Below are 25,599 nucleotides of genomic sequence, written 5' to 3' on the forward strand. Positions count from 1 at the left end.
ATACAGGTATGCTCGAGATGTAACAACTAGGGTGGATCGTTTTCTATTCTCACACGTCTAAAAACAAAGAAAACTTAAGGTAATGTGACCTTGTTAGGTCAGGAAATAGAAATTTTTCTGTAACGAGCAGCATTATACAGTGCAGCACTGCATAATAAGTTCAGAAATTAATAACATCTTTAGGTAATTTTATTTACATTGAGCACGAATAGGGTATTTTCTCATATTTACATTCTGTGTTTTCCTGGATCTAACTGTAGTAAATGTTATGTAATGGTGTTGAACTTTATGTTATTTTTCATGCCGAGAATGCATGATGAAATGTGCTCCTCGTGCTTAAAGTAAAGATAATTTCGTACGAGTATATCCTATACTAAAGAATTACACTTCAGTACTACAAATTTTTCTTTCTTCTACATTCTATTTCGGCGTTTTATATTTGGAACATAAGAAAAAGGACACCCACATTTCTGTCATTTACTACAGTTCTATATATCTAGGTACGTACTGGAAAACTCTCTTTTTCTTGCAAAGCTAGCTCACAGCTTCTTATTTTTCCGTCGCTTTTCGCAATGAATACAAAAAAAAGGCTATGTATTTAAGTAGGTACCGGAAGTCACCCTGATTCTCGTCATTTCTTCATTCCTTCCTTCTATCCTTGATTCATTCCTTTTCTTCATTTTGTATTTTACTTCTTGTAGTAAATTCCTTTAATTTGAGCCCGAAAAGTGAATTTTATTACTTCTGCATTCTATTTTAAGGCCGCTGGTTGTTCAAACAAGTTTCGTTGGCCCGTTTTGTGTGAACAAGTTCAGATAAAAGCATTCTATATGGGGAATTCTTTTTACATTAAGCACAAAGAATGGATTTTATTCCTTCTACATTCTATTTCCACCAGGCTGCTGGTTGTTTTTCCAAGTGTGGTTGGACAGTTTTGGACGTACACAAGTTAAGAAAGCTTTCTTTAAAGGAAAATTCCTTCAATACGTGCAAGAAAGGTGAATTTTCCCTATTTTGTATTGTGTTTCCAGACCGAACTGGTGGTTCGTACCAGTGTGGTTGAACAGTTTTAGAAGTACAAGTTCAGTTAGAAGCTTTCTAACTTACGAAATTTTCTTTAATTTAAGCACGAAGAATGGATTTTCTTTCTGCTACCTACTAGCCCGCTAGAGGTTTGTACATTTGTGAACAGCCAGTTTTGCAAGTACGATATAAGTATATTCCAAAGGAAGAATTTTTTGCTTATATTTCAAAATTTGTAACGTTATTAAATTTTATATGCCTAAATTTTAGTAAAATGTTTGGAAATAATTGAAACTATGAATTATCCTGTAGCCTGATAAAAACTGATTCCTATTGCAGATAACCAAATTTCAAAATTATAATTGATCATTGACGTATAAATTGAGAAAGAAAAATACTAGGAAGATAATCTTCTTACTCTTCTACGACGTTCTAACATCAATTTGATGAGGAGAATTGCAGTATTTTTAGAGCTATTCGTGCTTAGTCATTGAGCGTCTCATTAAATTTGAATGCTTCTCACCCATTCGAGATACTTAAAGTATAAACTATTTCCAGTGTTCTCTTCCGATGTATTTTTTCCTAAAAAATAATAGCAAACAGCGTATCTTCTTGGTATTCTTCCGTTTGTAACAACTTCTGGAAAATCTAAGGTGACGTACCGATGTCTTCAGATCCTCATACTGTTTACGTAATTTCTTGTATACATTTACTTATTTAACTGGCTCTTTGTTGGGGGAATCAATTAAATTATAATGTTTATATTGCTCTGAATTAAAAAAAAAAAAAAATCATTCATATTTATTAAGTATTCAGAAGCAAGTTTTAAGTATTAAGTATGCTGTTGATAAACGAAGTTTGGGAAATAGTTTCGATTTCTAAAAATTCTTTAGTAAATACTTTTTTATTTTTTTAGTTTGCCTTTTTTTTGGCGTCGGCTTTCGCCATACATCCAGCATCGTCTAGGTGCTTATCACTAGAATATCACTCTCCATTCTTACTTATAAATACATTCGCTTCACACATTCATCCCTCTACTATATACAACTATTTACATAAACTACAACTAATGGATGGATCAGTACTCTACGAGGGTCGTTTGAAAAGTCCGTGCAAAGTCAGAGAGATAGCATCACAGGCGCGTATCGAGGTTATGTTTAGTTAGTAGCATCTCTTGGAAGAACGCACACCAAGTTTCAGTCAGATCGGTCTATTTCTTTGTGTTTGGCATTCGTTTGAATCGAGGAAGTCGAGTGATTTTCAAAAAATGGACGAAATAGAATTTCGTGTGTTGATTAAAAACTACTTTATGAAAGGCAAAACGCCTCAGGAGACTAAAGAGAAGCTTGATAAACATTATGGTGACTCTGCACCTTCGATTAGAACAGTTTATAAGAGGTTTTAAAATTTTCGGAGTGGCCATATGGGCACAAATGACGCTGAACGTTCTGGGCGCCCTGTTGAGGTTACTACTCCAGAAATCATTGATAAAATCCATGATATGGCGATGGATGACAGAAGAGTGAAGGTGCGTGAGATTGCTAGTGCTGTGGGCATCTCGAATGAACGAGTACATAATATTTTGCATCAACATTTGGACATGACAAAGCTATCCGCAAGATGGGTGCCGCGATTGCTCACGCTTGACCAAAAACGAAATCGTGTGAAGTGTTGCAAGGACGGTTTGCAGCTGTTCCAGAAGAATCCGCAGGACTTTAAGCGTCGTTTCGTCACTGTGGATGAAACATGGATACATCACTACACTCCTGAGACCAAAGAACAATCTAAACAATGGGTTACCAAGGGGGAATCTGCGCCAAAAAAGGCGAAGACCGTTCCTTCGGCCGGAAAGATTATGGCGACTGTCTTTTGGGATTCGCAAGGAATAATCCTCATCGACTATCTGGAAAAGGGTAAAACTATTACAGGTGCATATTATTCATCGTTATTGGACCGTTTGAAAACCGAGCTGCAAGAAAAACGCCCACGATTGGCCCACAAAAAAGTCCTTTTCCATCACGACAATGCACCAGCTCACACCTCAGCAGTTGTGGTCGCAAAATTAATGGAAATAGGGTTCCAACTCGTTTCACATCCCCCCTATTCTCCAGACTTGGCTCCCTTGGACTACTATTTGTTCCCCAATATGAAGAAATGGCTGGCGGGAAAAAGATTTTATTCAAACGAGGAGGTGATTGCAGAAACGAATGGCTATTTTTCAGACTTGGACAAATCCTATTATTCGGAAGGGATCAACAAACTAGAGCAGCGTTGGACGAAGTGTATAAGCCTAAAAGGAGACTATGTTGAAAAATAAAAAAGGTTTACCCCAAAAAATTAAGTAGTTTTTATTTTTGCACGGACTTTTCAAACGACCCTCATATATTCCTGCCATCCTTATAGCTTAACCGAAATTCAAATCACATAATCCTTCTCTAATCATTTTCTTGCATTCATCCTAGTCGGCTATAACATTGAAATACATTCACATTTCATTGCTAGCTCTGCTGTAGATTTAAGCACATAGATGTTGGTGGAGAATATTATGTCTTCGTAGCGAAATGGTGCATCTAAATACCTGTATATGTCTTCAAACATTCGTTTCCTTTCTACCACATAACGTGGACATATCATTATTAACTCAATATGTTTGAAATCCTCCTCCTCATTGCAATCTACGCAAAGAGGAGAGGACTTCTTTATTTTCTACTTAAATATGAAAACTGTTCTTTAAATAACTTTATTGTTATGTTAATAAATAAATATCAAAGTTTTAATTCATGAACATTTTTTTTTTTACGAAGTTTCATACAGCTAAAAGGGCGGGCATCAGGATGAGGTTGTTGGCTGGCCCGATCAATACATATGGACTGGGAGAGGTCGGTACATTCATGTCAAGCGCATGACTAATAAAATTTTGTTTAAATAGTAATATCGAATATTAAAAATAATATTAATAATTTCAAATCTTAAATAAAGTGTTAATTTTTAAGCGTACAAAATGAAGCTGGTGAGTTATGTGGTTTTTCATTTTAAATAAACTTAAATTTTGTTTGGTTAATCGGGCACAACTTAAATTTGATACTTTCCCAGTTTTCATACTTCATTTCAGTGGTTATAAACAGACAGGAACTTCTGGTATCTATAACAAGAAAACTGTTATTCTATAATAACCACTTCTTTTAAATAAAAATAAGGGAATAACATTTTTAAGTGTCAACTAGTTTTAAACAGCAAAACTGAACTCCTTTCAAAATTTACACTCATATACTTACAACTCGTTATTGCTAAATTTAAACAATATGTTAATGATCTTATTTAATTAAAAACTAATTTTCCAAATGCTTGAAACTGAAATTGTGTAATTCAGTTCTTTAAATTGGTTTTAACAACAACCATTTATTTTTATGGCTTTCTTATTAAGAAGATATGCATATTTTAAGCTGAGCAATTTCAAACCAAATAGTAAATATACAAGAACTAGAGGAGATAATAAAGTTGGTCGCATTAACGTAAATAATTTGGAAAAACTTATGAAAATCAAATAAGTGTTTGGATTTGAACAGGTGGTAAAGGTGTATCCTTTGTGTAAAATCTCCATTAAATTCTTTTTTATGTTATATTTTTAATGAGAATTTGAAGGGAAAATTGCGATTTTTAATTTTAATATTTTTAGAAAAATGTTTTTTTTGTTTAAAATGATAATAATAATAAATGGAATAATTGAAAAAAATAAAAATAATATTGAAGAAAGTGCAAACTTTATGAATAAGATGAAAATGGATGAAAAGTGAACGAATTGGATCAGAAAGAATCTTAATGAATGAGCGGGTTGACTGGGTAGGTTAGTTGGCACGGTTATGGGGAGAGTGGCCAGCACACGGGGAACAACTGTGTTGGGTCGGGATCGATGCGTGGGCGGTGGACCTGCAGCGCCCGCCGCTCAATGAAACTCACGGCTCTGTCTTCTCCAACCATTCAACAATTCCCAACTCAATGTAACATTCAATAACTAAAAACTGAATGTATTTTACTCGTTTTAAATTCTAATAAATCTCATAAACCCAGTTCTGTTTTGAACTTCTTTAATTCAAAATATTATTTCAATCACTAGTAAAAAAAAATAATTAAAATTTGATGTGAACGCAAGTAGCCAAGAACCAAGTAGCTCTTCTTGTCATTAGATTTTCTTTATATTCAAAACATTGGTCAAGAATTTGAAACATTCTTAAAATTCAAAACGTTTAACATATCTTTTCTTTCGGATTAGTATCCCACCACATATTTATAGAAAGAGAATTTCTAATTTTGTTATTGGTATTTCCATACACATAAAACAGTTGTAAGTCGCTTGTAAATCGGATAAGAGCTACCTATCTAAATCTATAATTTCCGCAGCTTATCTAAGAAGTAGAAGTGATCAGAATGTTGACGTCGCGGAGATAGCAAAAATGTGGTTCTAAACTCTTCCGCCAGGAAATAAATAAAATGGAAACAAAAAAGAAGCTGAAATATTACCTGGAGGAGGTTCCTTAAAGTATGGTCTATTAAGAATGTGTAGCAGACAAATAATATTAATGGACATTTTGCGGACCATATAGATGGTTTTCTGGCATAACAGTTTAGCGAACTCAGTCTCACCCAAATCGAGAAAGAGTAAAAGCGAAAAAAAAAAACTTGCAAGAAGTGCAGAAATTAGGTCAAAGAAGATTGGTTGCCTCACAACACACAAGCTGAAAGCAAAAAATTCAGGTTCTGAATTAAGTTTTGAAAAGATCACCCCAGACGTCGCAGATCTCGATCAATTTTGAAGTTTTTCTAATAATGGCTAGAGAGTTAACAGAAAGGCAAGTTTTCACCCGTCTTTATTAATATAATTGTTTGAAGTACAGTAAAATAAATTATGGTTTGCTACAGTTAGAAAATCGTTCAATCTTTCTTTACACTCATAAATAAGATAATTTATCATTCTTAAAATTTATATTTTTTAAAAGAAATAATGGCTAAATTTTTATTGAATTCATAATTAAATGAGAAGAATAAAATAAGCCATTAATGCTGTTTAAAAAATAAATGAAAAGATCCCTTTAGTTTGCTGGCCCGTTGATAGGTAGCGACAGTATACAAGTACAGCGAGACCTTTCGGCCAAAGAACTAATGCATAATAATTACATGATAAATTATACTTTCTGTAACTAATTATTAAACATTTTTTTTTTTTTTTAAACCATTGTGTTGTCATGAGCCATGTAATATTTAATTATTCGTAACAAATAAAATAAAAAAATTAACAAATTTTTGTCATTGATAATTCAATTGAATGACTTATTGCTCTACCTCAGGAGCGCAATCAGAATTTTGTTTTCGGTTATAGTTTAAGAAACAAATCAGATTATCTGAAAATAATAACATTTAATTTAAAAAAAAGTAGTTTGAATCTGAGAATAAGAGCAGCGTATTTTTAGTTAATTTATTTTGTTTAACGCATTTAATTGACACTATCTTTGATCATGAAATATTTATAATGTTAAAACAAGTGAACTATCAAATAAAACTCTCTCACAGTCGATTCTTTATTGTAAACATATGTAAATGAAATTATTAAATAAAAAATACAATAAAATTAAAAAAAATTAGCTTTTTTTGTTGAAATATATTTATTTATAATGGGCCATTTATTGAACTAAGTTCAGTTAGAAAGTTTAAATTTGAATCACTTGTGACTAAAAGTGGTAATCAAAAATTTGGTCAATAATTTATGCCCTACTTCTAAGTGCTTAATTAATAAGGTTTTCTTGTTTTTTTAGTATTTGTTTACTTTCTTTACTTTACTATGTACGAAATTTTAGACTCCCCTGATTTGTAATCTAAAAGAAATCTTCTTTTATTCTGGTTTAACATCATCCACAAAGTAACTAATTTTACTCGAAATTGATGAACATTTTGCTGAAAATACTCCCCCTAAAATTAGATAAAATTGCAGAAAATTTGCTGATATAATAGTAACAACCAATCAACAGATAGATTACTTCCCACTTCCAGTAATAAAAACAATTGCTAGTGCATAAAACATCTATGTTTTAAAAAAAATATACTCGTATATAAAAAAAATATATTATATATAACTAAAGTTAAACAAATGTTTCAAATTTCAGACCCCTTAATCATCAGTATTGGATGGGTGTATTGGATGGGAGGATTGGGTGTATTGGATCCAGATCAAAAACCAGGATAATGTGCAACGGAGTTTATTCTCTCATAACTCATTTCTACAAACAATAAATATTGGTACATATGTGTAAGATAAATGCTTACAAAATTAACAACTAATATGGTGCTTACCACATTTTGTCTCTCTCCAAATCCAAAACACAAAACCAGATACCGAATTAAACACAATTCTGAATACTAATAATGTTCTTAAAACACAAACCACTTGATAGTCACCGTTACAGCCGGTTAAAGATATTCCAATACATTCAAGTAAAAACATATGTTGTGCACTAACAGTAGGTAGCCTTTTCGTCTAAGTTTAGGAATTATCTTATTCCAGAATTAACTAGCACATCCTAGTACTAGCGTACTTCTAGGATGGGATATAGGCTAAAACTCTGTCTTAAACACATCTCCAGAGAGAGAAATCTTGCTGAAGCAAGCATGCAAAGCGTACTTTAGCTAGTGTCAGAAACTTGGACTGGTGCCACTGTTGGGACCTTGTTAAAAGAAAACATTATACACTAATTGTTGACACTGCATCATTTTTTTTGGTACCAGGATTTATATTTTTGAATTTCTGTTCAGGTGACCGAAAAACGTTTTTGGGGAAGTTGAATTTAATGAAATAAAGAAAAAATTATACTTTTTAGCCAATTGAGTCTAATCTACGCATTCAGGAAAATAGAACAAGCAAAAATATTTGATAATCAGCCTGAAAAAATCGTTGGTAATAAATTAGCAATTCAAATACTTCGTACCCACATACCATGATTGATCTGAACGGCTTTCTGGAAGTAATCTATTAGTTTCTGTTTGAGAAATAATAAATTTTTCAAAATCCTACCAATTCTTTATCATTCCTAGTTCTTTATTAGAAGTTCAGAGTTCAGTTTAAATTGGTTTTTAAAGAATCTTGCTGAAACTTGCGAAAACATTCAGTACCGCGGCTATTACGAGCAATAAATTTTCTTTACTATTTCTCTATCATAGTTTCCGTTTTCTTGCAGGCTATCGCAGATTCTTGAATTTTCCAATTTTTTGTTTTGTTTTCTGTTACTTCTTGCTTTCAGGCTATTTCCCAAAATTCTTAACATTCCTCTTCATTGGGACTAATTACTAATTAATTATAGGTCCATAACTTTCAACTATTCTTAAAGAATCTATCTTAATGTTCGGTTCAGGGGGAAAAAAAACTGAAGAGGGTCTGTACTACATTCTTCACGAATTCCCATCGGCGAGTTAATTTCTGCGATCAATTTTTCATTTAATTCAAAACATTTTTTCAAATTTATTTATATTGGTGGAAGTAAAAGGTGGCCGAATATGGTGTTATAAATTTTTCCCACTTCAAAGCACCTTCTTATGCTAAAGATGCTTAGAGCTGAAAACAGATTACTCTTCCTTGGTTTAGAGGCCGGGATACCTCTTTTCACGAATATCTACATCCAATTGGTTCATTTAGACAGGCTCAGTAATCACCAGTTTATTGTTTAATTCTATAATTGTTAATCAATAAAAATAGTCCCTTTTGAATTCCAGTAAACACTCCGTCGCTTTATTTCAGCTAGTGACAGATTATCTCCTCCTTTAATCGCCGAACGTCCATTACCGTATAGTGCACCTTCTAGACGTTTCTGTATGCGGCTGTAGATTTGGGCTTTTTTTCACTTGCTTTCATCTTCAAGTAAGGTAAGACCACCAATTTCTTCACTGGAGCAAATGAAGGAGTTGATTTCTTTTTCTTCTTGTTTATATAAACAGTCGTATTATTTTTTAAAGACTATTTTCAACACAACAGATCTAAAAACGAATATTTCAGGTGTAAAAAAAAAAAAATCAATTACGTTTAGATTTTATCTTAAAATCATGTGAACTAATTAATTTATAACTTTTCTTTATTCCAAGAAACGTTCAAAGAGTAATTATTTAAAAAAAAGAAACGAAATCAAAAAATCCAAAATAAATGGTTTATTGTTTGAATTTCAGAATGAAAAGTGTTCATAGAGGGGATGGAACAAACTGCCCTCACTGTGCTGCGGATTGTCCATAAAATGTTTAAAGAGGGGATGGGTATATTACAAGACCGAGAGTAATCAGTGGTGATCAGTTACCTGTTCGCGCCACCACCTCTCTTCAGACAGCCTTATCAGATTATTCCATAGTTTTCTTTTAGTTTGAGATTATTTTGGAAATAAAATATACCCGGAGTTAAACTCACCAGTAAGTAAAGCCTTCTATTTACAATATTGAGGTAATATTCTAAACAATTTGATGTGAAACACTATTTTTAAGTTTTCAATATTGAAAATGTAGAAATTTTTACTGAGTACTACTTGGTTACAATGCAGGTTCCATAAATAGGTACTTAGAGGGAAACGTAACTTGCCAGGTTTCTAAAATACCCCTTAAAATAAAGAGATGTTATTTTGAGAAGTTGCAGGAATGATTTAACTAAACTCTAATATTTTCAAGAATCTTTAAATTTCAAATTTCGGTAATATATTTAATTCTGACTAATTATGTAAACATAGTAAAACAGTACGATACAATTTACTAAAATAACTTTTGAAAAAGAAATGTGAAGTATCTCACTCACGAAAAGTATCTACAGCAAAGTTTAAAATAAAAGAAAAAATTCAAACAAAAAGTACGAGAGATTAGTATTGTACAATAAATTTTAACAAATCATCTGGCATAGTTTTTGAAAAAAAATAAAATTAAAATAAAAAGACGGTAAATAATTTAAAGAGATTCACACTTTCAGACTGGCGCGCCAATTTCTTCATATTCGGAATTTGGTGCATATAGAATTCAATCTTACGATAATATTGTTCTAGTGATAAAACTGTACTTTATACTAAAATGACATTTTAGAATAATGCTTAAATCCTTCCTACATCTAATCTAGAATTGTTTTAAAATGAATTTTCATAAAATCATTTTTTCAAATAAAAGTTAAAAATTATTACGACTGATAAGAGTAAAAAAAATTTAAAGAAAATTATGAAAGCTAATTACGTAAATTTTTTCAGCAGAAATCAAAACTTGATGACCAATTTTTACCAAAATCTTTACCAGCAATACATCCTCCAATCTTTTTCCAACCATACGTCCTCCAATCTTTACCAACCATACTTTCCTCCTCAAGAGATGAAATTGAGTGAAAACTGAAAAGAGAAAATTTACACAATTGCAATACCTCCTCTTTACAAAAGATGTAAGTGCAGGGGAAAATATGGGTAATGATCAAATTGCATTAATCAATTTACATATAATGATTTTGTTTATTTGTTTTCTATCGACTGCAAGGAGTTCAGCGCATATGTAAAGTGGTAATAATTGTCTTTACAAGGAAAAAGTTCTGGTTGTAAAAAAAAAAAAAAAATTTGTTTGTCATCGGTAAACATTGAAGTTTTATTTGGTCTTCTTTTTTAAAAAGAAAAGAAGGTAGTGGGAATTTATATTAGTTTGTAAGCTTTAATGCAGTTTATTTGACTTGAAAAAACTAATATCGCAAAATCAACATTTATAAAAACTAATAAAAAAATAAATAAATATAATTTGTTATCAACGCTGTAGCAATATCGTATATGGACTGTTTTGAGGCTGAAGAATGGTCTTCAGCTTATCGAGAGTTTTCTCAACTTAGATTTTAGAATCTGACCTTCTGGCTTGCTCAGGAAGTTCAAGAGAATCCCTTCCCTTCACTATTATTACCTAATACTAAAATTTCTTTTGAAAAAACTCTCCTGCTGGGACCAATCCAGGTTCTTGTTTTCTTTTGCATTCCCAATCAGTGTTGGTGTTCCTGAAGGAGATTCTTGAAAGGATTCCCAGTTTCATTTATCTCTCTTAGATATATCCTCTTTACTCCGCAGATATGTCATTCCATCCAGAAAGAATTCTTTGTGCATCTACACCCAATTTAGTACCTGTCATGGATGGCATCACTCACTATCCAAATCCAGACACATTTTTTTTTTTTGTAAATCTGGTGCACTAGACAGATGATAACAGTCTACCCTATTAAATGCATATGCAGTGCCTTCAATCTCAAACGTGCAACCCATCCTCCACTACAATCTATCCTCCTCCTACAATGGATCGTAATCAGGTAGGCCAGGACCTAGTTGGTCATTTAGAGCAATTACCTAACCTTTAATATCATTATTATTAGAGCCATTAAAATATCTCTTTTTTTTATTAAAACTTTGAATTTTAAAAAAATGTTTACCAAAAATAAAAAGGAAATAAATGATTAGTTAAATAATTCATTCTCAGAATGCTCGTTTTTTCGTTTTATTATTATTATTATGTCTAGGATGAGTTTGTAAACTCACTCAGTAAGGTAACTTCTTTCAATCTGAACTAATAGATTTTTAGAACTAAATATATTTTTACTGTAACCACTGCTGCGAGTATTTTTGTTGTCTGTTTCAGTGAACTAACAATCCATTTTGTTTTTACTCTCTCTTACCAAACTATAGTTCGAGACGGTATTGTAATCCTGCAAATTTGAGATTGTGTGCTTTTGCCGAAAATATCCGTCATGGAGACAGAAAAAAAAAGAGGTTTTTACAAAATAGTTTTTGTGAATTGTTTGTATATTTCTGTCTGTATCCACCAAGACTCAAAAATAAATAATCGCAGAAAGTTCAAATTTGATAGTCCGTTTAAGCGCCAATAGTGATTTCCACTAAAAAGTTTTTGGTCAAAGCCAGTTTACCGGAATTACCACTTTACAGAGTTATAAGTTATTTAAATATAAGTCTATGGCCTTTAAATTTTATAAAAAATTTAATTTAGGGCCAATTTTGGAGATAGTAAGTTAATTTTAAATTTCATAAAAGGTTTTACATACTTTATAATGGTAAGAATTTAATATGGCTCAAATATTCAAGTGTTTGAAGAATATTTATGAGTTAAAACCTTGTGAATAGTTGTAAGAGAGAGTTGTGCCCAGTGTTCACACAATCATTTTGTTTTTTTTTATTATTATTTATAAATTTATTGCTGTATAGTTTACTACCTAACCTCTAATGTGAATGATCATTAAGTACAGAACTTTATCTCTCCACCTATCATCTTCTTATACTCCATAACATCTACTATCTCTTTCTGCCCTTCTAAGGGCCGACAATATCTCTTATTTAGTAGCAGAGGAATGTCGCTATGATGTAATTGAACTGCTAGAGAAAGTAAAAAGTAGTTTGTTTCTTATTCTTATTTTTTGTAGTTTCTAAAAGAGCCTACGTAAAAAAAGTCCTTATTTTCAGGTACAAATTATGTAAGAGGTCTTCTTTAAGTTATTTTGTTTTGTCCTCAAAAAATTAATCGTGTAACAGCTTTTAATGAAAACAAAAATGTATCAATTAAAAAGTTAGTAATATTTAAATGAAGTTCCAGTATTTCTTAAAATTATTATTGAGTTTCACTTTAAATAAAACAAAGAAGTACTTTATGCTCTTTTAGATTTTTTTAAATTTATTAAATCTAAACTTTTTTACTTCCTAAAGATGAACAATGTCAAAGGCTATCCTGAGTTATGGTTTATACAAGTTTAGTGAGAATGTATAATAATGAGATCTTTAAACCATCAACCACCTCTCCAAGCACTAAGTGCCCTGTGTAAGAGTTGGAGATGTCACTACTAAGAGTTGTTTGTGGACATCAGACTGGGGAACTCGCAGGAACGTTAATTTCTTTAAAGAAATGTCTAGTCCAACACTGGAAGCAAAAGAAATATATATATATATATATATGTCTGACTCAACCGCAGGCAATGCCTTAATCTGAACATACAGGAATTCCTAGAGTTCAAAAAACATTGTTTCTTTAAAAACATCAATAACGACAAAATAAAATAAGGTAGAAATTTAAAACAGTGCCACATATTTAGGCGTAATTTAAGATTAAGCATCTCTGGATAAGGCCCATCTCTACTAAGGGGAAGTCACATTAATGAGGGGCGTTCCAAAATAAATTAATATATTGTTAACGATAAGTCACCATTTCTTGGACCCTCGACAATTGGTTTGCAATCTCCACCTTTTGCGTGGGATATGAGAATAAACGATAAAGGAATTCTTAATATTTGGGTAAATACAAGATTAAAAGGAAAAAGGCCCTGGGGAGTAGATCGACATGACTAAGACTTCCTTTCATGCTAAGAGAATAATCTGATATCTAAGTGCCATCAGTTTCAATCCTTGTATGCAGTAAACCTATCTTCTTCCTATAAGAAAAAAATCCCAAGTACTAGCATTAATTCCAAGGCAGCATTCTGGTATAAAGTCAAATATTTCTTTTCTACAAAAACGGCTAAAATACCACATTAGTAGTCTCTCTTACCGTTCCTGATAATTCTCCAAGAAGACTGAAGTGCCAGTGGCCCTGAGATCTCCTCGGGGACTGAATAGGAAAAAGAGAAATCCGTCGAAAGTGCTTCCATTGGGAACTTTTTCTTCTAACACTTCTCACTTCTCCACTGTTCCACAATTCTCTTCTTTACTACTTGATTATTTCTTAATTACTAATTAAAAATTTCAAAATAAATTTCAAACAAAAACCCTAACAGCTATAGAAATACTCAATTACAGATTAACATAACTTGATATTAATTACGATTAAGTATTCAAACGTTACCATTGTTGGTAAAAGAAGACCGGAAATTTACTCATCATATTTATAACTCAGTCATATTGTTAAGTGTGTGAATATTTTATTAATTAATTTTAAATTTTATCCAACCATGATAACAATACACTTATGTAAGTTATAACTTACAAATTAGCTTGTAAGTGAAGAATTAAAAATTATATGAGTAATCTATGTATAAAACTTAGAGAGCCATTTTTTTTAAACAGTTTGTCCTGGAAAAGCGTTCGAAGCTGAAGAACTGCAAAGGTCTTCTCTTTGGCTATTCGTTTCCTTCCATGCCTTAAGCTCTCGCAGTCAACTTAGCCAGCTTACGCTTTTGTGATACACCAGAGCCTCAATTTCCTTGCGGCATTCGCTGGCAATCATTAATATGACGCAGTAAGCTTCCAGTGTAATGAGGAGGCCTAACTGACAGCGAAAATTCTCCTTTCTGTAGTGCCCTTATTCTCCGAAGGATGTAAAGGGATAAGAGAAGGATACTCTGAAATTGAATTAAGGACAGGCTGACTTGCGGCGATAACTCGTCCGGAGTTGGGCTTATTAAACTAATGCCACCTCTTAGTCGAGAATTGGGCGCAGGGCTAACCCCGTACCAGTAAACCGTTTTACCGTTTTTTAGCAAAAACAAAAGGCTAAGGAATCTGTTTAAATATGTTTTAGTAAACGGGATAATACTTTCGCGGAGCAATCTCTGCCATCTATCGGAATTACGCGGAAGTAAATGCTCACAACTGTAAGAGGTGAAATGGGTATTGAATTTAATAACTAAAATATTCCAGTGATGACTATCGAGTATAGTACAATACAAATTGTGGAATTTCGGAGTTACTTCTGATTCGGTGAAATAAAAGAAAATTTTAATTAGTAAAAGTTAAGAGGAATTGTTTGTAAGGTACGAATGCGTACAAATATTTCCTTTTAAATAAATATTTTCAATTATTAACTTAATTTTAAAATTATATGAGAAACAAAAACGAATGCAGACTTGAATTAGTAATTAATCAGACATGGATGTACAATTCCCATATTCTAGTGCAACGTTTAGATTCTGATAGTAAATCATAAATTTTAATTGTTTCAAACATGAATAATTTGACCATGAGAGCTAAATTTCAATTGCTTCAAATATATTGTATTATTATTATTATTATTATTGCTGTTATTTATTGCATTATTAGTTTACGATTGGCTAAGAAAATCATTCAGATTAGACCGTAACTTTGTACGCCCAGTAAAGTTAATAACTAAAAACTAAACAACTTCCTCTTCCAGTCAAATCCAGCAAACTTTAGCTTATAAAGTTTAGCTTATTGTTGAAAATTATGGAAGTCCTTTTTTTCTGTACTTTTCTTGAATAAATTTACGGACAGAACGGCCTTTTATATTTCTCACTTTAATAATTTAGATGGTTACTGGATAATAAATGCACATGTGTTAATAAAGCAATTTACATTAAATTTGTAATATTTTAAAAATTTAAATCATACTAAACTTTTTATTTTGTTTGCTACCCAACTATCTTAAAAGTAAAGACCGCAACTACTGCATGCCAGAGTAAATCAAAAGCTATGCAAAATAATGAAAGTGGATCCGGTATTGGATCTTTCTTCTGACAAGCTAGCTTCCAGATACAGCTTACGGTAACCTTTTTTAAGTACTTTTTGCAGATAGAAACAGAGTGCTTAATATTCTTTAAAATTCTTAAGAACAGACAGGCATTTGAGCGCGGAACGCCAATGTTAGGCGACTCTGTACGATACTCTGAAAGCTCCAAGATAGAGGAAAAAAGAGCTAAACCGTGGTTCGATTTTTTGGTTAGCTTAGACAGGCTAGTACATTCTTTCTAGCGGAGAGCTAATGTGTTATATATCTTTGCGCTGCCGAGATCATAAGAGAGGGGGGAATAATTTATTCTAAGTTCTCATTTTTTGGCGACAGCTTTTAAGTCCTATAGAGCTAGAATAGTTTAGAAATTCTGACAGAAATTAGTAACCATAGTTTTTCTAAATTGGCTACCCGAGCATTCGGGTTACAGGATCTATACCCTTCGATTGGTATAGGTCTTGTGCAGTTTTCACGAGAACTGAACCCTTTTGCGTCATAGCCAAATGTCTTATCAATGTGGCCCTCAAAAAAATGGGTAGATAACAAGTCGAAGGAGTGCTAATTTAAATTTGCTTCACAGAAGTTGACCAGACTCTATGTTTTTTTCCAGAAATGGAGATTTCTCAAACTTGGTATATTATCATCCCATTTAACTCTCCTTTGTACATAAAAGGCGCAAGACTTACAATTATGCTACAATGATTCTTTATAAAGGATGTCTTCATGTTCAGGGTAAATCAGAGGAGGATTTAACTGTCATTTGTGTGCAATGAACGGTTCCAAAAGCTGTACAACGTTAACAGCAATTAAGTTTTGTAATCCTGGGTTAATGCAATATAAGTCTGAACCAGAAAATTATGGTTAAGAAGAAATGGAGCGAGAGTTTACGTTAGATTATCACTTTCCCTGAATAAGGAAAGTATCAAATATGGATACCTTCCTACTTTTTGTTTTCTAGATAAATATCTACACCAACGCACACAACAACATTTACCAAACAACACTTTTTCGGATCCAGGGTTATTTCTGTTAAAAACTTGATCTCGAAAATTGGACATTATCTCAATACTTTTCTTGTCTGTAGTACCAAAATCCCAAAATATTGTAATTTCATTTAGTAACTACATAATTGTATAAGTTAATATAAAAACCTCAATAAAAAATGAGTCGTAACTGGAGTGCATTATTTGCACTAAATATTTAGGGAAGGGATTAGCTATGAGGTTAGCATACTGGACTCCCACGCGGAGGTCCCGGGTTCGAATCCAGCTGCTGACCCTTAGATTTTCTCTTCCTAGGAGCTTCTTACAGCTCACTGTCCGGTGATGGACAGTGTTGTCTGTAACGAGAGAACACTGTCCGGAGGCCGGCAGTGCACTGGAAAAAGCTCCGGGCGCTAATGACCTCAGCTGTTGATGCGCAAAAAAAAAAAAATATTTAGCATAAATAAACAAGTTGTTAGTACAGTTTTGTTTGATTGGTACTCATTATTATGGGTTTCTTTTTAGTTAAACAATAAAAATATAAAAACTTGTATTTGATTACTAATGATCTTAGCGTTGTCACTTCGGTGAGTAATTTAATAACGCAGAATGAGAGAAACAACGAGTGCAAATATTGAAACAACTCACTTTCTATCTCTTTCTATTAAAACAAAAAATGCTGTTTACTTTATTTAATTTACTGATCATCTTCGTGTACCGAAAGCAACATGTAGTTTAAAAATAGCGATTAAATGAAAACACAGTAACGTAAATATTTGTGATCAGTTTTTTTGTTAAATATTGTCTTCGAAATTTGGTAACTTACAAATTTACATCAGAATCTCTTTTGTTGATACCTCGTTGAGATGCAAACCAGATGATTAAATGGAGATTACTTACCTCTAGTTTTGTTGTTTTGGTTGAGTTAATAAATGTTACTGTCATGGCCTTGACTTCTTATAATTTGTAAATTTTTACAATTTGATAATTTGGCCACCTTGGACATTTTATCGACAAAAAAACTTTCTTGTAAACTTCATTCGACTTGAGAGATCTGTATCCTACAACTAAAAAGTGTACAAGTTAATAAATTCTTGGACACTAATAGACTTATCTTTGAGAATATATTTTTCATAATTTCACATTTTTCAGTAAAGTAATTGCCTATTTTTTTCAGACGGTACTTAACGTCCAACTACCAATTTGGTGTCGTGGACTAGGGGAGGAAGCACATACTTTACAATTAACAAGTTGGTTATCAAATAATAAGTAGTTACATGCTACATTCCAACTAAGGTCTCCCACTTACAATTCCACGCTTCATTAGACCCAGACCCGTTTTTTACAATTCTATTTGTGACAGACTTTGTAAAGATAACATCTGCCAATTCTATTAGAAGTATCCAAAACTCCTACAACGATATCACTTCAAGAATTGTTTAGAAACTCAACGATAGAAGTCATAAACCAACATAGGACGTTATGCTAATCACTATGTTATATCAATATTTAAATATTATTTTTGTGAACCACGATCAATTCTTTTATATAATTACCAAAATCAATTCTTTTATATAATTACTAATATACACTTCTATACTAAAACCCACCTGGAGGTACGGTAATGAACTGTGGGGTTCAACGAAATGCTCCAATCTTCTAAGAATTTAATAAGTAGAAAATCCTGCGCACTACAGTTAACGCTTCATTTATGTTCCAAATCTAAACGTCCTGATAAAAAAAAAAAATCTAAGTTTAAATCAGGTTGCTCGAATTCACCATACAAGCTTTCTTCAAAACTTACACTCTCATTTATCCTTTGCAATCCTCTTGTCTGCCATTTATCATCTTATCACCTTCCAGATTATCCTCCTAGGCTATTAAATCGCCAGTGGTCTAACGATTTGCTCTCTTCTGAAGAGATTAGTTAATCCTAGAGATGCCACTTAGGCAGTGTTACCGCTGCGGTAACTTCTCCCCTCAGGTAGTGAGCATGTAGTGCTGACAAAATTATTGACGTAACTAATAGTGCAGCTAGCGCTGGAGTAACTTTTAAAATAAATTTTTTTAAAAAAATTTATGTTAAATTTCGGTTAATTTTTGTTAAATACTTATTTACACCCGAACCACGTACAGCGCTGTAGATTGCTGGTCTGATTGTACCTATATTAAATCAAAAAGCTAAAAACAAAACAAAAATCTATTTTTCATAGGAAATTTTCAAAACGAAATAATACAATAATAATAAACTTAATCTATTTAACATAATTTTTCAATAATTTAATACATTTAATCACCTAAATGTTAGATAATAACTCCGGGCGCTAATAACCTCAGCTGTTGATGCGCAAAAAAAAAAAAAAAAAAAAAAAAAAATATAGATAAGAATAACAACAGCAGCCTAATTTGGCGCCTAGTAACAATAAAAAATATTTAAAACGTTAATTACCATATTTCGTCATTAAATCCATTATTCATTAGCAGTAAACAACTGCTGAATATCTGGAATAAGGACTGGGATGTTTTTGTTTTGTTTTATTATTCCACGTGTAAGCATCTGGACTCGCTCATACACAGACTCATCTCTCTTTCTCTATTCCACACAATAATCCAAAGAGAATGATGCAAACCTTAAGATACCTCAAGTTTCGGGAGTTAATGGTTGAGATGAAAGATAAGATCCAGATAATGCTCTCATTCCTTGCTTCTCTTTAGAAATAATAGTCAGACTGTGACAGGCCAATAGGTGGGCAAAGAAAAATATTTTCCCGTACGTAGAAGAGCAAGTCAACGATTATTTTTCTGGATCAATTCCCCTTTTAAGTTGGGACGCAACTACTCCTGAAGTTTGTGAATAAATTCTCGCTTGTCTAGAAAGGACTCCAACGCTAGATTTGATCAAAAGACGGTGGGGTTTTAGGTTCCGAACGAAGGATACTCCATCATAAAGCAATTTTAGCACTCCAGTCCAATTTGTTAGAATTCTAGACTTTCAACACACTGTGAATAAAGCATTTTAATTTTTCTTGGTTTTTACTAATTGCACGAAATTAACATAAATTCTAAAAACGTAGAAGTTGTTGAAACAAGATGACTTGATAGATATTTGTAAGCCTTAGTCAGGGAATAAATTTTCGAAATTTCAGTACATTTTGAATTCATCAAATTTCTCAAGACAAAAAGTTTCAAAGTAAAAGTGGTTTTAATTGTAAAAAGTACTTAAAAACACTTCATTAACATTTTAACAATTAAATCCATAAAACTTTAATGAACCCAATTACCAGACAAAGGATAAACCTGTTTATATCGAAGTAATTAAAGAAGTACAATAGACTGTTATAAACGATTAACTTACAATAAAAATGAAATGGACAGACATTTCTGTTAATGTGCCATTGGCAATCTATTTAGCCTGCATCAAGCTATTTAATATGCTGCCCATTGCATAAATTTAAGTGTGGATATCACCTCAACGTTGGCTTGCGGTCTTGACACAAATCTTTTCGTCTATTTGAATTCATAAAGTTCTGTTTTTTTTGTTTTTGTTTTGTAGCAACAGTTCGATTTATTATTGATTTATTTATTGCATTAATTTTATTCCTGTGCTGATTATTTCGATTTTTTAAATTTTTGCAAGTTATTAATCTATTTTCGGACACTTGATGTCCTCACATTAAATTTTTGGAATTAAAAAAAAATTCTGGAACTTAATCTGGCAGTAAACGGTGTTACAGTTCCCATAGTGGTGAATTATAAAGACGTCTAACTCCAATTCTCTTCTAAAACTATCCTAAAATGAATGTTAGAAAATGAATAATTCTCTTGCGAGGAATGAAAGAGTCAAATACATTCAATTGATTTAACGATCATTCAATTTAGAAATCTCAATATAAATTAGGCTGTTATTTGTTTTATAAATACTGAAATAATAATTAGACGATATTGAAATTACATAGCTTCCTGGTGTTGGGTAAGGCTGCCCTCTCCTTTACTGCTAAAATAAATTTCTCGAGCAAAAAAAAATAAATAGATGTATACTTATGTGTCCATCCAATCTTGCGTCATTCTTCACAATGTTACAGGCCGCTTAATTGTGAATGTAATACCCAATCGTTATAGCACAATTAGAATACTTAAATATCCAGTACACCTTGTTATGACTGCAAATCATAGATGACCGGGTTTTTTTTTTCTAAACACAAGTATTATTTATTTACAAAGAACATATTCACAACTAAAGAAACACAAAACAAAGGTCTACTTACTCCGTGTACACTGTTAATACATAACGTCCTTACCCTTGCAATGATAGATATCGTTATTGAAGGATAACTTTTCTCTTAAAAAGATAACCAATTTTTTTCTTTAACTCGAGATATGTATTTTTTGATCGTTTCTTGATTGAAATCTATCATTCAGTTATACAATTAAATCATCAGTTGTTAATTAGGTATACTACTTCATGTATGGCTAAAACTTGTTAAATTGATTCTTGAAATTAGTTTTTTACAATTTATTTCAAAACTCTCTACAAATAAAAAAAAAATAATAGTAACCTGTTAAATAGTAGATAGTAATAATAGAAAAGATCAGCTGTTAACAACCACATCTTTTTCAACACACGATTTTCAATTTTTAATTTAGTAATGTTCTTGAAACTCCTAATTCTACTAAATGTTAACTTGGCTTCTTAATTAGGGCGCTACAATGCTAGGTTGCACAGTGGGTTTACCGAGGACAAACTATTTCTATTTTATGCTTCTGGAGAAAGTTATGTTCGGTAACTGCTCTGAAGAGAACCTCTGAGTATTCATGGCATTCCACTTCTGCCTCTATCGACTGTTCCGCTAACTTATTAATTAGTTTACTCTTTATAATTTTGTATGCCACCTGAAGAAGGGGGAAATACCATCAGAGATATTCCTTGAAGAAAGTAAAGGGTGCTTACCCCTACTTAGGATGAAATAAAACAGCAAAAACCTTTTTTTTCTGTTTTATACCCTCCTTATCAATATCTAACTCCGTAAGTTCTATACTTTAACAAAAAATTAAGTTTAATACAGACAATAAAACTATTATATTGTATTCACATATTAAATTATGTTGTTATAGTACCAAAAGAGGGTTGAGTGTATTGCTTCAACTGTCTGTTACTCTATCAAATTCTAAGAATAATACTGCGTCAACTATGTATTTAGTATTTACCTAGTAATCTGTTGAAGATGATAAAATGTGTAAAGAATTTCATTGTTGATTAATATGTACCTCGCACATTTGTAAACAAAAGTTTTTTGTTGCAACTCACTAATATGAAAACAAAATTAGTTTGATAACAAGATTGTTTGAAAAACTAAATAAATTCTCTAGACATTCATTAAATTTTGAATTTTTTGCTAAATCAGAGTAGTTAGATCCAAAGTAGGTTTCTATTAGTCTTCTCTTTCAGACTGTTCTAGCAGCATTCAATCTTATGGATATGTTCTGTGGACTATCGTCAGCCAAATGTTGATTCGGGGCCCGTCCAGGTAGTGCACGCTTGTTTGTGGGTTTGTCACTGACCATTCAGGCACCAGATTGATTTCTTCAAAGGATTTAAGTAGAAAGCTCATGATATCCTATCTTTTCTGTGGAGTTTTTGCGGAGTACCCACCCATCCAATCTTATGACGGTTGTGGAGTGAGTTTGGAATCTTTAGCAGGGAACATTGCTGGTAGAGGAACATAGGTTTGTTTTACCTAAAAGTTGAGCTCGATTTTTTCGGACTTCTATATAGGTTCAGGCCCATGCTGAATTTTCGATCTAGCCTTGCAATTGTTTTCCTTTTTTTGATATGGGAGGCTACTCAGCTGTAAAAGCCCAATGGAGCTTTGAATAGGTCCCTCCTCGCTATAGAATAATATAATATCCCACCCTGCCTCCAAAACAGGAATATAACATTTTAACTCAATATTTTTTGGTGCGTTATTTGTCATACTGGCAACATGTTTTATAATTTTGAGTACAAATTTGGCTGTACTGAAATTGTGCTTTGTCTGCAGTGTTAACATATAATTTCCTATACATAAGTTGTTGCAGAATGTAAATTTTCAGAACTTCTTATAAGACAATTTTACCTTTTAGCCTAAACTGTTCTGTTTAAACTAGAACTTATGTTTTTAATCTTAGGACTATTATAGCGTTAAGAAGATTAGTAACTGCTATAACAGTAACAGCCTTTACATCGAACTTAGTTCTTGTACTGACAGGTCAGGTTATACTTGGAATTTCAAATTAAATTTTATGACCAAAGTTAATTAGGAAAGAAAGTTTTGCGTACAATTGATGTTCATTTTCATGCTAATGGAAGCTGAGACGGAATTTAATCTTTTGAGATCTATTTTGGGGGCCGGTTCTGGCCAACAAGTGAACTTAGGGTCAGAAAGATTGTGTTCTAATTAAGAAAATAGAAAAAGATTGCTCAGACAGAGAGGAGAGGAAAAGAATTCTATTAGCCTTAACACTAATAGGCCTAGCAAATATAATAAAAAGGTACAGATAGCATATTGTATAGTGAACTGGACTCTCAATGGAGATCTGCTGTTCGAATCCATCTTCCAGCCATTAGATTTTCTCTTTCTAAGTGTCTCTTTCATCACATAGTCTGAGTATTGTCGTAATGATAAAACACTATGCGAAGGCCGGCAGTGAACTAAAAAAGCTCCGGACGCCTATGAACTCAGATGCAAACGCGCCTAAAATTTATAAAGATATATATATAATAATAATTCAATATATGTCCAAGACCCTCAATTTGATAAATATTCAATTCTAACGATTACTCGGTCTGGGTAAACAAGATGACTGGTGAAGAAGCTGGGATTGCCAATCTCGTCATTCTTATTTCTTCTATTTTCTATGTAATGTTTACATTTATCTGCCCATTTGTAGCACATACATACTAATTTAGTAAATAAACACATATATACTGCATTCAGTCGTCAAATCAATTGTTTATTCCAGTCTCGTGTAGTTCACACTGTCTGACATCAAATTTGTATTGCTAAACAAACAATCAGTTGCTTGTATCGTACAGTTTCCTCTTTTTTTGAATCTTTATCTTCATTAACTTTTGATTTTTTTTTTGTATTTCCTATTTCTGCAATTTTATTGCTAAATATTTGAACACTAAAAATAAATATTCTCAGAAAATTGCCTCATGATTTTTTTTTTTTTTTACTCAAAGAATTTACAATTTCAAAGAAAAAGTAGCTCACTCTGAATAATAGTTTTTTTAAAACCTAAATTTGAAACCATTATAAGTATGCTGGTTCAGCATCAAATTATTATATGTAATCTCAATGCAATATGATATTGATTTGCAGTACAACTAAGAGCCCAAAAGCGGACTTAGGCCACTTCCTTTTAATGCGTGACAAATAAATGGAATGTAAAATACCAGTAAAAATACCCAAAACTCATTTTTAAAGATCAAAAATTATTTTTAACAGTATCTTCTATAAATTTACTAAAAGATTTAAGTTAAACGTAATCATAAAGAATTTAAAAATTTGCAACAAAGAATTTTGGAATTCACCTGAAAAAAAACAACAAACAAATCTTGGCAATCATTGTTAGTAATTAAGAATGTTAAATGAATTTTCAAATCTGAATACAAAATAAAGTAATAAACTAACAGATTTTGTTAAATCTTAAGCAATTATAGTCTTTAAAGAAATAAAAAATGAGCAGAATACATTTGAATAAGACTTTAAATAACAAAACACTCCATTGCTATTCCTAAATATCATCAATTAGTAATAAACAAAGCTTAAAAGGTATAAGAATTCAACTGAAAAATATTTCAAGCTAAATAATGTTTTTCTCATTAATTGTTAATAAAAAAAAGTTCACTCTCGTTTTGGCCTAGTTACATAACAGAGTACGCTGACAGCAACAAATATCATTTGTCAATTCTTATTATAAACACATCAGCAAATTTTCTTCTTTAACAGTTGAAAAATAGTAAAAATTAGTAAATAATATATATTTTTTAATAGATTGAAATAACTAATGTAGAAAAACCTGTCCAAAAAATAAATATTTAAAAATCTGTGAGAACATTTCATGACTTTCTCTGAAACAGCAGAAAGTTTGTGAAATGTTCTTGTCTTCAGTATGGTTCCTAGTAATAAAGTGAGCACGAAACGCAGCATCTCTTCTTGAAAAGAAATTTTATGAAGAGCATTCTAAAGAGGAGTGATAGTCTTTTATCTCGAAGCGATTTTCTTCTAAAATTTTAGCTACTTATTTGAATCTCTAATACACAGAATGGTAATTCTCTTTACACAGGATGGTAATATAGTACAATTCAGTGAAATGACACTTTTTAGGTAAAGCCTACTCTACCCCTCCCTAAGAATTGCCCTAAAATAATTTTCACTGAGAAAAACTGTTTCGGACAGAATAGCTTTTAACATGAGCAGTTCCCTACATCAATTTTAAGAAATCAGCTGGATTTTTTGTTTTTAAGAAAAATGCATAATACTGAGGAAAAACATTAAGTTAATTAGCACTTATTTAAGCCAGTTTCTTTAAACTTTAGTATACCATACATTTCGTAATATAAAACCTTATACAACTGTCCTACCGGACAGTTTTAATAAATAACCTCACTCATAAATAACAAACTAGAGAAAGAATATTCCATCAAGGAAGTTCTTCTAGTCCTGGTTGTCAGGATATACAATATTTTGGGATTAGGAAGTGACTAAATGAGGCGCCCTTCTTCCCCCTATTGGTCCCAAACAATTATTAACATTTCTCATAAATAGAGATGACTAACTAGCTTCTAAGAATGGACTGCTTTACACCATTAATTCTTCTACGTGAATGAAGAGCTTAGTGCGTGGTCCGAGTCAGAAACGATATCATACTAGGTTGATAATAGGTTTTTGCTATCTTTTATGTCTTGAGTTGTTGCTGTTACTTTTCTTTGGGACAGCTGAATAGGCATGGAGGAATTTTGGATAGAGTTAAATCTTGGTTCCTCACCATGAATCTATTAGTTGTAATATAAGCCTAAAGGCAAAATACTCTATCCTTCATTGCTCAATCTTGCTGCCCTTCGAAGGCC

The 25,599-nt window shown here is 32.0% G+C and overlaps 1 protein-coding gene and 2 long non-coding RNA genes across 12 annotated transcripts in view; 2 read left to right on the plus strand and 1 right to left on the minus strand.

The window, feature by feature from the left end:
- Positions 1-3,752: 3,752 nt before the first annotated feature.
- On the minus strand, positions 3,753-21,371 carry LOC141458461 (uncharacterized). Of its 8 annotated transcripts, none has more exons than XR_012460984.1 (9): positions 20,753-21,021; positions 20,440-20,679; positions 18,937-20,277; positions 18,292-18,668; positions 18,098-18,218; positions 17,388-17,554; positions 10,258-10,406; positions 7,366-9,039; positions 6,703-7,292 (listed from the first exon to the last, which is right to left on the minus strand). It is a non-coding gene; the product is annotated as an uncharacterized lncRNA (long non-coding RNA). The 8 variants fall into 8 exon arrangements; XR_012460987.1 differs by lacking the exon at positions 6,703-7,292 and adding an exon at positions 21,044-21,371 and having other exon boundaries at positions 8,006-9,039; positions 20,753-20,895; XR_012460988.1 differs by lacking the exon at positions 6,703-7,292 and adding an exon at positions 13,591-13,726 and having other exon boundaries at positions 8,006-9,039.
- LOC141458462 (uncharacterized) lies at positions 6,641-7,949 on the plus strand. The gene is made up of 3 exons (XR_012460992.1): positions 6,641-6,755; positions 7,179-7,311; positions 7,825-7,949. It is a non-coding gene; the product is annotated as an uncharacterized lncRNA (long non-coding RNA).
- Positions 9,270-25,599, plus strand: part of LOC141458457 (putative fatty acyl-CoA reductase CG5065) — a 36,564-nt gene continuing 20,234 nt past the window's right edge. The window contains exon 1 of one of the 3 annotated variants that reach the window (XM_074136443.1): positions 9,270-9,459. Coding sequence is in view for 1 of the 3 variants with exons in the window: in XM_074136442.1 (XP_073992543.1) it covers positions 10,455-10,456 (2 nt within the window). In the remaining 2 variants the exon portion in view is untranslated. Of the gene's footprint in view, positions 9,460-10,316; positions 10,457-15,373; positions 15,540-25,599 lie in introns of those variants that run through there. The other 2 variants (XM_074136442.1, XM_074136449.1) reach the window with 2 other exon arrangements.

The sequence above is a fragment of the Rhodnius prolixus genome, unplaced genomic scaffold, assembly GCF_049639745.1.
Source record: "Rhodnius prolixus isolate KJV_2025 unplaced genomic scaffold, Rpr scaffold_5, whole genome shotgun sequence".
Classification (NCBI taxonomy): domain Eukaryota; kingdom Metazoa; phylum Arthropoda; class Insecta; order Hemiptera; family Reduviidae; genus Rhodnius; species Rhodnius prolixus.